The 13,780-nt window shown below is 46.0% G+C and overlaps 1 protein-coding gene across 4 annotated transcripts in view; it reads left to right on the forward strand.

Annotated features, from left to right (window-relative positions):
• Nucleotides 1-12,141, forward strand: part of LOC103189133 (guanine nucleotide-binding protein G(I)/G(S)/G(O) subunit gamma-12) — a 55,058-nt gene extending 42,917 nt beyond the window's left edge. For 3 of the 4 annotated variants that reach the window (XM_007909427.2, XM_042335657.1, XM_042335656.1), the window contains 2 exons: nucleotides 7,215-7,323; nucleotides 9,594-12,141. In XM_007909427.2, the coding sequence (XP_007907618.1) occupies nucleotides 7,231-7,323; nucleotides 9,594-9,719 (219 nt within the window). In that variant the 5' untranslated portion in view covers nucleotides 7,215-7,230 and the 3' untranslated portion in view covers nucleotides 9,720-12,141. Of the gene's footprint in view, nucleotides 1-5,454; nucleotides 5,645-7,214; nucleotides 7,324-9,593 lie in introns of those variants that run through there. The other variant, XM_042335658.1, reaches the window with a different exon arrangement.
• The last annotated feature ends 1,639 nt before the right edge of the window (nucleotides 12,142-13,780 follow it).

Raw genomic sequence — 13,780 nt, forward strand, 5'->3', positions numbered from 1 at the left:
ATGCCCGGGAATCAAACCCAGGCCCTCTCGCTTGCGAGGCGAGTGCTCTAACCACTGAGTTGCAGGACATTATAGATAATAATAATAATAATAATAATCCTTGCATTTGATATAGCGCTTTTCAAGACATTGTTGGAAAAGAGAAGGGCATTTCTCCTGGTGTTCTGGTCAGCAATCCTCCAGATAAACACACCTCATGACTACTTGTGGGTCATAATGGTTGCCACGTTTGCCCAGAAATACAGTAACTCCATCTGACAGCAATTCCTTGTAAAATGCTTCAAGCCGTTTAACTGATAACAGCCGCTGTATCAAATGCAGGATTTATAGCTTGTATTTTTTTTATTTAATGGATAAATGTGAGGCAGCAACAGGCTGTGGTATATCCATACCAAGCTTTCTGCAGCGGGAGTGAATAGCTCTGCACGTATTACGAAGAGGCTGACGTGTGCACAACTAGATATTTTCTCAATTGCAGCCCTTTGTGCTTTTCTCTGTACCAGCAATTACAAGTGCAAATTCAGAGGAGCCGCAGTGTCAGCTCCAGCCCGGCCAAACCTCAAGATAAAAAGCAAATGTGGAGCAAAGTGTAATGTGAAGAAAATGTGGGCGATTAGGTGGAGCGTTGGCATCTAATCACCGCTTTGTAACAAGCTGCTCAAAGTGTGTATTTCTGCAATTAGTGGCCCTTTTCCGTTCTGATAAAAAAAACGTTAGCAGATGTATTATTTTTTGCTCGTGCTTTTGGAAAGGTTCATCGGGGAGGGTCAAACTCTTGCTGCTCAATGTAAGAGTGTATTGGCTGCCACGGTTTGCCCACAAAATACAGTCAATTCACTTTGCAGTATATTCTGTGAAGCGCTTTGAGACATCTCGAAGACGTGATATGACGCAATATCAAATGCCAAGATTATTATTATTATTGCTTGCCGATTTAGACCTTGCTATTGCACGTGCCCAGGCTTTCGGAAGCACCTTGTATGTGTGTGTGCTTCTTCTCCCCCACCCCATCACACGCACATACACCCATACTCCTGCAAATAAGTGTGTAGCAACTTCCCTCTTAAAAGCTACTCTGGATCCTGCCTTGACCTCCGCACCTGGCAGGGCATTCCACATTATAACAACGGTGTGTATGTGTGTATAAAAAAATCCTCCTATTCTCACTCTTCGTTAATTATCTTAAACGGATGGCTTCCAGTCACTCCAGGCACTGACTCATCAGTTTCTAAACAGCACGATACCAGAATTTACACACATTTAACTTCTCCAATTTGTTTATTTGTTTTAATTTTTGGAATATTAAATATTGGATATTAAAATGTCTACACTACCGATTTGTAGCCTTTTGTTTTTCTGCCCCGGTTGAAAACAACACGAGTCATCAGTAAGTCCTTCTGCTGTGGGTCTCTCTGGCGCCTCGGTGGGGGGTGGGGGGGTGGGTGGGGGTGGAAGCAGTCAGGGAACTTGTCTAGACGTAGAGTCCTGCCAACGATGGCTGGCTCTGCTGTTTAAAGTACAGTACCTCGCTGGACAGTTAGTCGTGTTTGTCTGTATGTTGTCGGAAGCCACCTGGGTTATACTGGAGGCGTCAGCCATCACAACGCCTGGAGCGACAACAGAGGAAGCCCACGTTTGGATGGATCCCTGTACGGGCTCCTCTCTCTCTCTCTCTCTCTCTCCCCCCCGGGCCTCTTATGATTATAACAGTCTTAAGTTGCAATTTCCCTGCTTCATGTGTGTTCCACTGTGCAAGCTTTCCGGTTTGTTTGAAGTCCTGTGTCTTCCCACCCCCCACCCCCCCACCACCACCACCCCGAAAGGTTAAACACAGATCATTCGCGGAAATGTCTTGTACTATTTTTGTCATTGTAGCCCATTCCCTGTAACCTGTGATCTGCGAAAAAGTCGAGGGTATCACACACACTTCGCCTATGACTGCACGGACTGCTAATAGTATTCGACTGCCTTTATTCTTTTTTATGTAAAAGAAGTGTAATTGTTCTTATTCTACTTGAGAAAGGGTGTTTTTTTTCATATAATTACTGCACATCGTTTCTTTGTACTGAGTAAATCTACTTCTGTAAGCAGGGTGGAGAGAGCTTGTCATATGAGGGAATTATTGTTAACCTTTTGTGCTCTGAATTTCAAGAGTCAGCCTCCCTTGTGTTCATGTCTTTTAAAAGTAGTCTTCACATAATAATAATAATAATCCTTACATTTGATATAGCGCCTCTTCTTCACCCACAAAATATAGTCAATTCAGTGTATTCTGTGCAACGTTTTGAGACGTCTCAAAGACGTGATAAGGTGCTGTATCAAATGCAAGGATTATTATTATTAAAATCGGAGGGGAGCTATTGTAATCATTACCTAGCTTTCCTCTCAGTTGGGTGGTTTTTTTGGGGACGTTTGTGCTGTTTTAGGCTAACGATTGGCAATTGGCAATCATTGAAACTGGGAAGAGCTGAGTTGGTGCCTGGTATCTGCAGTTACACTGTCTCTCATACTATAATAACAATAATAATAATCCTTGCATTTGATATAGCCCTTTTCACGTTGAGAGGACGTCCGAAAGCGCTTCACAGAACACACTGTAAAGTGAATTGACTGTATATTTGTGGGCGAACGCGGCAGCCAATTGCGCACAGCAATGTCGGACAAACAGTCGTAGATTGAAAATGACACAATTTATTATTGTTTTGTTTTGGAGGGATTATTATTAGGCTCTGTGTGGAGTAAGGAAACTTGCCCAAGGTTTCGCCCTCTGCCTGGAATTGAACTCAGGTCTCTCACTTGCAAGTGCTCTAACAACTGAGCTACAGGACTCCACGAGTCTGTTGGTGAATAATACTTCTGTCCTTCCTCCTCTCTCTGCCCACCTGCAACAGTAGCACAGTCAGAAACACTGGACAGACTATTTCCTAATCAGGAGGCTCTAAACACCACACACAGGTTACAGTTGGGCCGACTTCGAAGAATAATAATAATCCTTGCATTTGATATCGGGCTTTTCATGTCTTTTAGACGTCTCAGAGCGCTTCACAGAATACAATGTAAAGGGAATTGACTGCATATTTGTGGGTGAAATGCGGCAGCCAACTGTGCACAGATCTCTTAATCTTAACCATCGCCAGTCGGGCCTTCACCCTCTCTCCCCCCACCCTTTGGAACTCCATCCCACTGTCCCTTCACCTTGCCCCCTCCTTTGAATCCTTCAAGGTACGTCTCAAGACCCTCCTCTTCGACTGCACTTTTAGCCACCCCCCTACCGCTACCCTCCTCGCCCTCCAACTTCCTGATCCCAACCCCCAGCTCGGGTCCAAACCCCTGACTGTCTAGTACCTTGGGACATCCTCCCAACGTGTAAGGCACCATACAAGTGTAATTTATTGTTGTGGTTAATCAAAGCTTCATCACTGATATCCAGAGACATATTCACAGTGCTGTCTCTGGGGCATGCCCTTCATTTGTACTTAGTGCTTCATTGGAGCTGTAATTCAGTGATACCAGGAAGTTTGTGGCTCATAAAGTCATGGTGATAAGTGGGTTAGTTCCCCTTCCTGTGGTTTCCATTTCTTTTGTTTTAATTCTTACCACCCCCCCACCCAAACAGGCCCCTATACACATCCACAGCCCCCTCCAAAAAGTCTCCCTGCAGCTGATTTATGACCTCAGAGGGTTACAATATGACAGGCTACTTCCATGCTACAGAGCTCTTGAGGCAATGAACCAAAACTGAATATCAGCCATAAAACTGGCTTGTTATAGGTCTTCCTCTCTCCCTCTCTCTGTTTCTGTCTTGGCAAGCTGTGCTTAATACATTTCAGAGCTAGGTAGGCAGGATGTGTCCCTCCAGGGAGAGAGAGAGAGAGAGAGAGAGAGGTCACCTGGCTGACCAAAAAAAAATTGTATTTCTCTCTCTCTCTGTATTACTGAAGAGAAAGGGTATTTTTAAGATTGATTGCCCACCTGTAGCCCTTCCGAGGTATCATTTCACACCGCCTGCCCTTTCCCATAAGACCTAATGTTCAGCAGATTCATTTGATAGCCCGAAGCCCGAGCTTTCCATTGGAAGATAAAGGAGCCAGGTATGCTGTGAGGGAAAACCTATTGTACTGATTATTCCTGAATAGGGACGTCAACTAAGTTTACACCAAGTTAGTTAACAAAGTAATAACAAAGCTCTCAGCCTGGCTTGCACTGGCCAGGTGAGTTTGCATTTATAATATAATAATCCTTACATGTTGAAACTCTCAAAGCACGTCGGAGTTTTCTGTGAAGATTAGTGACAATTTGCGCACAGCAATTCTTTTGAATAGTGCCGTGAGATGTTTGACGTCCACCTGAGCAGGCGGGGGAACCTCGGTTTATTGGCTGGCTGGCTCAGTTTGAGGCAAGCACTTTACACCCTGTATTGATTCAATTTGAATATCTTCACACTCGCCTGCAAATCCCTTCACGTCCTGGCTTGTCCTACCTTTCTGACCTGCTTACTCCTCAATCCACTACCCACAGCCTCCGCTCAGCTGGCTCTGGCCTCCTGCATGTCCCTCGTGCCCTCCACTCCACCATGGTAGGCCATACTTTCAGCCACTACTCCCCAAAGCTTTGGAAATTTCTCCCCAATCCCATCCTTCCCTTTTAGGTCACGACTGATCTTTGAACACGCTTACTTAGGGTCACCTCCTCCCTCCCCAGACTCCGCCACTGATAAGCGCTCTGAGATATTGCCCGGGTGAAGGGCGCTATATAAATCCAAGTTATTGCTGTTGCATTGAAAAATGCAGTCTAGGAATTCCGCAGCCTGAGATCTGCAACAAGCTTCAACCTCTGTTTTCTGCAGAGCTGGGAGCTATCAGTCGTTGGTAACGTTTGGACCTGGTTATGTAGGAACACAATGACTGAGAGGCGATGGTTAGGGCAGTAAATGGCTGAACTCGCCAGGAAAAGGTGCACGGCTAGTTAGAGACCCCAATTTTGTAGCTGGCTTTTCCCTCAGTGCACTTACTATTCCTGATGGCAAAGCGCAGTATATTCTTGCATGTCGAATAAAACTCCAGCCGGTTATTTTCCACAAAGTTACAGCCAGGGTTTGCGATTGAGAATGACATTGAAGCATCTACAGACACGCACACGATTTTGTTTCAAAAGACATTATTGTGAAAAGCAATGGGCGTACTTTCCGCTCGCTCCTGTATAAAAACAGGCTTGTGGTTGCAATCTGACGTCTGACAGTCTGTATGGAACAGCGCCTTTGCACGGGTGAACGCCTTCAGGAGTGGAGGACAATTAGAAAATAAGAGCTCCTAAAATATCCCTTTGTTGTAATAGGATTGGTCCGGCCTTGCCAGCCCATGCTGGACTAGCTGGGAATGATTTGCTAATGGTTCTTTTTTTTGTTCTGGAAGCTTTTGGTGATGTGGTGGTGGGTTGAGCCAGGGCAGTGTGCCAGTCAAGTCACCACAGGTGGGGCTGTCTGAAGTCTCAGTTGTTTGGATGCAGAAGCCACTGACAAAATGTTGAAAATCCCTTCATTTTAAACCTAGCATGTGGGACCGACAAGAACTTGCATTTACACAGCGCAATATGGGACACAGAATTTTTACCAGTTCCTGAGTTATTGATGCAAAACAAAAATGAGGTAGGGTTAGCAAAATGTCAATAACTTTATGTCAATTTAGGGGCAAACTTCATACATCCGCTACGATTGTGTTAGATTACACTCTGCTCTTTAATCATAAAGCAACTGATCTACAATTCGTGCACGTCGCACAGATTTACCTGAAGCAGATTTTCTAAAGAAACTTGTCATTTATTTGGCTTCCCTTATTTATTGCTTCACTTCTGTATGTGCGTAGGTTTCCAGAACTGTGTGAAAAAAAAGTAGTGTTTCCTGGAATACAGAACCATCCATTCAGAATGTAAGCTGTTGACACTTAGCAGCAAAGCTACAAACTGCAGTGAGCCCTTCGCAGAGCGCTGAATGATTGCACAAGCTATTCACGAAAAAGTTCCTCATGCTTTTATTCCTTTCAATTTCTATGTCACTTTCTCTACGCCTTTCTCTCTTTCTCTCTCTCTCTGTCTCTCACACACACACACATTTCCAGCAGGGACTTACTGGATAGGAAATCCTGATTTTTGTGTTTAGCCCCAACTGGAGTCCCATAGAGTATTGCCTTGCAAGCGAGAGGACCTGGGTTCGATTCCCGAGGTGGGTGAAACGTTAGGCAAGTTTCCTTACTCCACACACACTTTACAGCGTATTTTGTGAAGCGCTTTGAGACGTCTCGAAGACGTGATAAAGTTTTATATAAAATGCAAGGATTAATTATTATAGTTGCAATGTCCTGACTGAGATCAGCTTGCTGACTCCGCTCAGCTCCTCACTGGAAAGTCGTGATGAGTCACTTCGGAGCAGGGGAGAGTGTGTGCGCGTGTTTTGAAGGTAACTAATTGGAAGCACTTACTGGATAAGTCTGAAGTGATCGAAGAAGTGGTGCAATGTGTAGAGATTGAGCTGGATTTAATATTGATTCTCTGCTCCTTTCACTGATATTGAAACTGTTTAACATGGTGGGTTGTGACTTTAATACTGGAAACCGTTTTTTTTTCGAAGCCTGGGTATCTGTAGTGCAGTGGTTAGAGCATTCTCAAGCGAGAGGACCTGGGTTTGATTCCTAGGCAGGGCAAAACCTTAGGCAAGTTTCCTTACACCACGCGTCTCTGGTTACCTAGAAGTAAGTAGAAAACTGGTTGTTAGTTGATTGGCAGATTTCCAGGAGTAATAATCCCTTCAAGAAAAAATAATAATAATGTGGTCACTTAATCCATGACTGTTTGTGGGACACTGCTGTGCGCAATTTGCTGCAACGTTTTGCCCACAAAATACACAGTCAATTCACTTTACAATATATTCTGTGAAGCGCCTTGAGATGTCTCGAAGACGTGATAAGGCGCTATATCAACAACAAATTACACTTGTGCCCTTCATATCAGAAAGACGTCCCAGGGCGCTGACAATCAGGCGTTTGGGGAGTTGGGGGTCAGAAGGGAAGGACGGTAGGGGGCTGGGGGTAGGAGGGTGGCCGAAGGAACAATTGTAGAGGAAGGTCTTCGGACGGAACTTGAAGTGGGCAAGAGAGGGGGTGAGGGCAAGGATTATTACTATTTTTTTAATCCTGATTCTCTTTCACACTCTCACATTGCAGGCCGCACCCCTGAAAAATGTCATCGAAAATGCCCAGCACAAACAACCTGGTGCAAGCGAGGAGAACAGTACAACAGCTCAGAACAGAAGCCAATATTGAGAGAGTAAAGGTAAGGGCGCTGGACTTTGTGCAGTGATGTGATTGATGTTCTCTGGCGGCATCAAGCCCCTAGCCTGGGGGCTGCAGGGTGTGGTGGGACCTGGTGAATAATGGAATTGGAACTGCGGGGAGCCTGTGTGAACTGAAGGTGGGTTGGGGGGATTTAACGGCATTGGAGGCAGGAGGTGGTGAGATTAGAGTCTCAGAGGGAGGTGTGGAGGGGTTCCCAGAGCAGTAGGCCACGGGTTGGGCAGGATCTTTTGTTCTGGAGCTGGAGTAAGGGCCAAGGGTTGGAAAATGTTTTGATTTTATAAAGAGGGGCAAGATTCTGAGTGACTGACCCGTAATAATGTTTCGCTTGACTGTAGCCCCCGTCTCTCTCTCCCTCCTGCCGTCATCTACCCCCTGGGTTGTTTTCTACTTCAATTGCCCAAACTTATTTTTTCTTAAAAAAGAAAGTGCAACTTAAATGGTAAACACCCCCGTTTGTGTATTATTGCACAATAATAATTTGGTCACTCAATCCACGACTGATTGTGGGACGCTGCTGTGCACAATTGGCTACTGCATTTCGTCCGCAAAATATACAGTCAACTCACTTTACAACAACAACAAGATTTCATTTATAGAGCGCCTTTCAGGTCGGGAGGACGTCCCAAGGCGCTGGACAGTTGGGTCAGGACCCAAGCAGGGGGGAAATGGTCAGGTGAGGGTAGGGAAGAGAGGGAACGAGGAGGGGGTAGAGAGCCAAGAGGGGATCTGAAGGCACGGTCAAAGAGAAAGGTCTTGAGACCGGCCTTGAAGGAGGAAAGGGAGGAAGCAAGGCAAAGGCACTGTGGGATGGAGTTCCAGAGCCTCGGGGATGAGAGGCTGAAGGCCCGGCCACCGATGGTAGGGCGGTTGGGGCGGGTGATGTGGAGTAGACCGGAGCCAGAGGAACGGAGGGTACGGGCAGGTAAGTAGGGGGATAGTAGGTCGGAGAGGTAGGAGGGAGCGAGGCCGTGAATGGCCTTGTAGGTGAGGATGAGGATCTTGAATTTGAATTGAATTAATTTACATTATGTTCTGTGAAGTGCTTTGAGACGTCTTGACATCAAGTCCTGGATGGTAACTTTCTTCAGTTGAATATCAACAAGACCGAGGCTCTCCTGATTGGTTTCCGTCAGCAGCTCCTCACCTCAAGCGCTGACAGCATCACCATCCATGGTTGCACACTCCACCTTGCTAAGCCAGTCCGAAACCTTGGCGTCTTGTTTGACCCTCAACTATCCTTTCTACCCCACATCTGTGCCGCCGAGACCCTCATACACGCCTTCATTACATCCAGCCTTGACTATGCAACTCCTTGCTTGTCGGGCTCCCCAACTCCTCCCTCCACAGGCTGCAGATCATCCAGAACTCTCCCGTAATAGGTTCCATGATCCTGTCACCCCAATCCTTGCCCAACTCCACTATTTTCCCATCACACAGAGGATACAGTTCAAGATCCTGATCCTCACCTTCAAAGCCCTCCATGGTCTTCTCCCCCCTACCTCTACGACCTCCTAACCTCCTACCATCCTGCTCGCTCCCTCTGTTCAGCAGGCTCTGGCCTGCTTCACGTCCCCCGCCTTGCTCGGCCCACTATTGGCGGGCGGGCTCTGCCCCCACCCTCTGGAACTCCATCCCAGAGCACCCTCTGCCTCACCCCCCTCCCTTGCTACCTTCAAGACCCATCTCAAGACCCTACTCTTCGATTGTGCTTTCGATCTCCCTGCTTCCCCCCCTGCCCTCCACCCTCCCCAATCCCGACCCCCAGCTTGGGTCCGTCTGTCCAGCACCTTGGGACGTCCTCCCGACATGAAATGCGCTTCACAAATGTAATTTTGTTGTTGTTGTTGACGTGATAAGACGCATCGTATCAAATGCAAGGATTATTACCTCACATAAATCATATGAGTTGGGATCAAACATTTAACATGACTTATGCAAAGTATGAGTTAAGTCAAACTTGCGTAGAATATAAACTTTTGATTTGGGCAGACGTATGATTTTGGCGATTATACAGTTTATACAGATTAGACTCATGCGAGTTTTACTGCAGTGTTTGTGGGGATGTTGCTGTGCACAAATTAGCTGTCGGGTTCGCCCATAGATACACGGTCACTGTGAAGGGCTTTGGGACTTCTTCCCGACACGAAAGACACCGTACCAAATGCAGTACCAAATGCACGGATTATTCTTAATATTATTATTTCTTTCTTGTTGAATCACACACGTCCTCAACGTTTTGCTTTGCAGATTTCAAAGGCTTCAGCGGACCTGGTGCGCTATTGTGAGCAACACGCCAAGAGCGACCCTCTGCTTATGGGTATCCCAGCCTCAGAAAACCCCTTCAAGGACAAAAAGCCTTGCATCATATTGTAGTTGGGAGATCACATGCCTTTCTCACTGTTTTCCCACAGACCGAAACCTGATGAAGTACTCTCAAACCCTCCCGGAGGCCTGAAATCCCACCTAGCCTTAGCCTGTGAAACCACAGTTTTGATCGTAGAAAAGTGGAACTTTCTTTGATTCGGTCTTGGTTTGGAAGTTGCTTTTCCACAGATCGTACAAAAATGGCTTTGGAATTTAAGAATCGTACACAATTCTGGGTGATCTTTAATTAATGATAATTATTAAATAATAATAATGATTTGGTCACTCAATCCACGACTGTCTGTGGGACACTGCTGTGCGCAATTGGCTGCCGCGTTTCGCCCGCAAAATTTACAGTCAGTCCACTTTACAGTATATTCTGTGTATCACTTTGAGACGTCTTGAAGAATATCAAATTATTAGCAAGGATTATTATGATTATTAAATGCTAATGGCAAAACAGGCTAAGATGAGATGGAATTTGGGGTCTCTGGTTCCCACATCTAATTATCTTTCATATTTCCTATTTTGTGTGCTTATGTGCCAACCCTTCCCCCCTCCTTACAAATGCACACTCCACACAGCAACTCGTCCCTCTTCCACCAGCCACCCCACTTTAGGGAAGTGTTGGTGAACTCAGACCAAAAATATCTATATATCGGTGCCAGAAACACTTGAGAGGGATTGAATGTAATACATGCAGCCGTCCTCAGCCTTGCTTTCTACCACAAAGTGTTCCCCCACCCCCACACCCCCCACCACTCCCTCCCCATGTCAGTGCAAAGTGTGCAATCTTTAAACTTGCAAATCCATTGCAATATGTACTTCAACTGAGACCAAATTTTCCTCAGAAACAAATATCTTATAAAGTCTTAAATTTGCTCTGTGCTGAATGAGGCTTTTTCTTACTCGGTGTGCATTGTCTAATGCCCCCTATTTTCCATCTGCTTGGTGGGGGGGGGGTTTCCTTTTGGGGTGGTGGGGGCTGGAGAGATGGAAGGAGTTTGGGATGGGTTGTCCCAAATATTGTAGAAAAGTGCTGGGGTTTTGGCTGCTGTTGACCCCCACCTCGTTTCCTCAAATTCTCTGTGCTCATCAAAAACAACATAGATTTGTACAGCGCCTTTCACGTCGGGAGGACGTCCCAAGGCGCTGGACAGCCCTGTGCAGTCCAAAGGAGTCTGTCCCTGACTTCACTGAGAATCCCAGAGCTGAGCTCCACAGTGATGGGATGATAAAAAAAAAGAACACTACTTGTTCAACACAAAACCAGTCTGTAGCATGAGGAAAGACTGTCTGTGAACTGGTGTAGACAGAACCTGAATTGCTGTGTACACTAGGCTATTGTCTTTATTTTGCATCTTTTCTATCACAAGAACTGATGGCTGTCTGACAGCTCGGGATGTGCGGGGGGTGGGGGAGGGGTATATTATACATATTCTGATCCTCAGATAATCTAATCTAATTTATTTTCATATCTATTTTTAATATCTCGTACGTGGGAGCAGTGTTCACTTTCTAATGACCAGAGAACTGTTCCACACGTGTTCAACACAAACCTAACCTCTCCATCGCCTTAGTTTGTGGTACACAGTGACTGTACCACATCTGACAGCAGTGCCATGTCATGATTGCAGCAACACTCCAGTATGTCAGCAAGCAGCTTTCTAACCCCCCCCCCATCCCCAATCTCGTCTGCACTGGTGGTTGATCTCTCACTGGAGCTCTCTACTCTAATCCCATTCCCTACTCTCTCCCCCCATCGTGTCTGTGCTGGTGCTCGCTCCCCGACTGGAGCTCTCTACTCTAACCCCATTCCCAGCTCTTTCCCCCATCACGTATGTTATGGTGATCGTTCCCTCATTTATGTTCTCTACTCCCCTCGTTCCCCTGCTCTTTCCCTTTAATATTTTTCTGCAACTGTTTACTAATGAAGGGGCTGGACTGCCAGGAAGTTTATTTCATGGGGGTGGGTGGCGGGGTGGAGTTAATTTTTATTAAATAGCCTTTTGTACTTGGGGTTTAGAATTAAGATCTGAAGGTTATTCAGTTCCACATTTCCCTACATTAAGCTTCCTGGCAGGGACTTGCTGAATGTTCAAATGAAAACCTTGCAATGTTAAAAACTCTGCCAAAACTAACCTTGCACAGCCATGATCTAATAGAATGGTGGAACAGGCTCCAGGGGCTGAATGGCCTCTACCTATCCCTATGTTCCTTTGTTCCTATGTCCTGTGATCGGGGAAACTGTATATTCTAATTTTTAATTATTCATCCATCTAAGTGTTGGTTTTTAGTGTCAATTAGGTAACACTGTCTCTGACTTAAACATCTCAGCTAAAACGACCAAATAGTTTCTGACTTTTAACACTTGTATTATCTCAATTAAATATTTATATTCTATAAATCTATTAAAGAACTCATTGCCTTAGGTATTTGCACTGTTGTCTATTTTTGTGTTTCACAGGTGTTAAAGTGACTCTGATTTGATGAGGTTGGCGTGACTTCAGTTCCTGGTATTTATGGAGTCTTGCAGAGTACTGGTTAGCACGCTCGTCTCGCAGCGAGAGGATCTGGCTTCAGTCCCCCTGACCAACAACCCCCGACCAACAATCGCTCAGATAAAATTGTCGTGGTTGTTTGTGGGTACGTTGCTCTTTGCAAGTTGGCAAGTTCACCCACAAAATAAACTTTACAATGAATCCTGGGAAGCGCTTTGAAATATTCTCCTGATGTGAAAGGTGCTGTATCGAATGCGATCATTATTGTTTAGCTGCTTACACACCAACCCACTGCCTGTTGCCTCCGCTCAACTGGCTCCGGGCCTCCCTGATTATTCCTTGGCACCCCCACTCCACCATCGGTGGCCTCACTTTCAGCCACTAAGCCCCGAAACTGGAAAATTCTTCCTCTATCCCTCCGCCTTGTCCCCTGCTTCCCCATCTTCAGATCACACCCGAAGACCTTCCTCTTCAACTGTGCCAACAGTCACGTGCCCTCTGCTCAGTGCTCTGCCACCGTAAAGCGCTCTGGGACGCTACCCTGTGTTATATAAATGCAAGTTGTTTAATATATAGGCAAGAGCTTTTTTTTAAAATGACCCTGTGGTTTAGTGTGTGCAGTGAGCGATTGAGGACTGTTGTAGGAGTTGTGCACTCTGGGTTCTGCAAAGACTGAAGGGAAATTGCGAGCGAGCCAGGCACAAGCCAGCAAATAACTCGTCAACGACAGATAAGACAATCTTGAGTCTGGTTGTTTTAGTGCCGGTTGAATAACCACAGTGGACTCTGGCCTTCACATTGATAAGGGATATAGGTCATTTCCTGAGAACATGTCCAGACTTGGTGTGTGGAGCCCTTTGAGTGGAATACTTTGAAATAATAATAATCCTTTCATTTGATCCAGCACCATATCACTTCTTCCAGACGTCTCAAAGCGCCTTCACGGGATACACTAAAGTGAATCGACTGTATACTTTGCGGGAGAAACGCGGCAGCCAATTGCGCACAGCAGTGTGGATTGAGTGAACCAAAATTTTTTTCCCGAATTTCCCGACGTGAAAGGCGCTCTATAAATGCAATCATGTTGTTGTTATTGTTGTTGTTTTTGGAGGGTTTATTACCCACAGACAAATCGACTAACACCCGGGTTCCTACTTACTGCTCGGTAAACAGGCGTGCGGAGTAAGGAAACTTGTCCAACGTTTCGCCCTGCTCGGGAATCGAACCCAGGTCCTCTCGCTTGCGAGGCGAGTGCTCTAACCACTGAGCTCCCCAGTGTTGTGAAATTGGTGACCAGTTACTCTCTTTCCCCATCCCACTTCTCCCCCCCCCCTTTTTTTTTAGGAGAATGATTATCCCAAAGCACCTCGTGAGCAGCCTCTCATACCAGAGCGTGCATATTTAACCTCTTACACATTAACAGTCGCCCCATCACCCCCCCCCTCCCCACACCCTCAACCCCCACTGCTTCCCCACCCCCTTCACCAAATAACTAAACTCTCCAAAGACCTCAATCAAGTGCTCTTCAACCACACAGCATGCAATTTCAGCTTGGCGTTTACGCACTGC

Source organism: Callorhinchus milii, unplaced genomic scaffold, assembly GCF_018977255.1.
Source record: "Callorhinchus milii isolate IMCB2004 unplaced genomic scaffold, IMCB_Cmil_1.0 Scaffold5, whole genome shotgun sequence".
Taxonomy (NCBI): Eukaryota; Metazoa; Chordata; class Chondrichthyes; order Chimaeriformes; family Callorhinchidae; genus Callorhinchus; species Callorhinchus milii.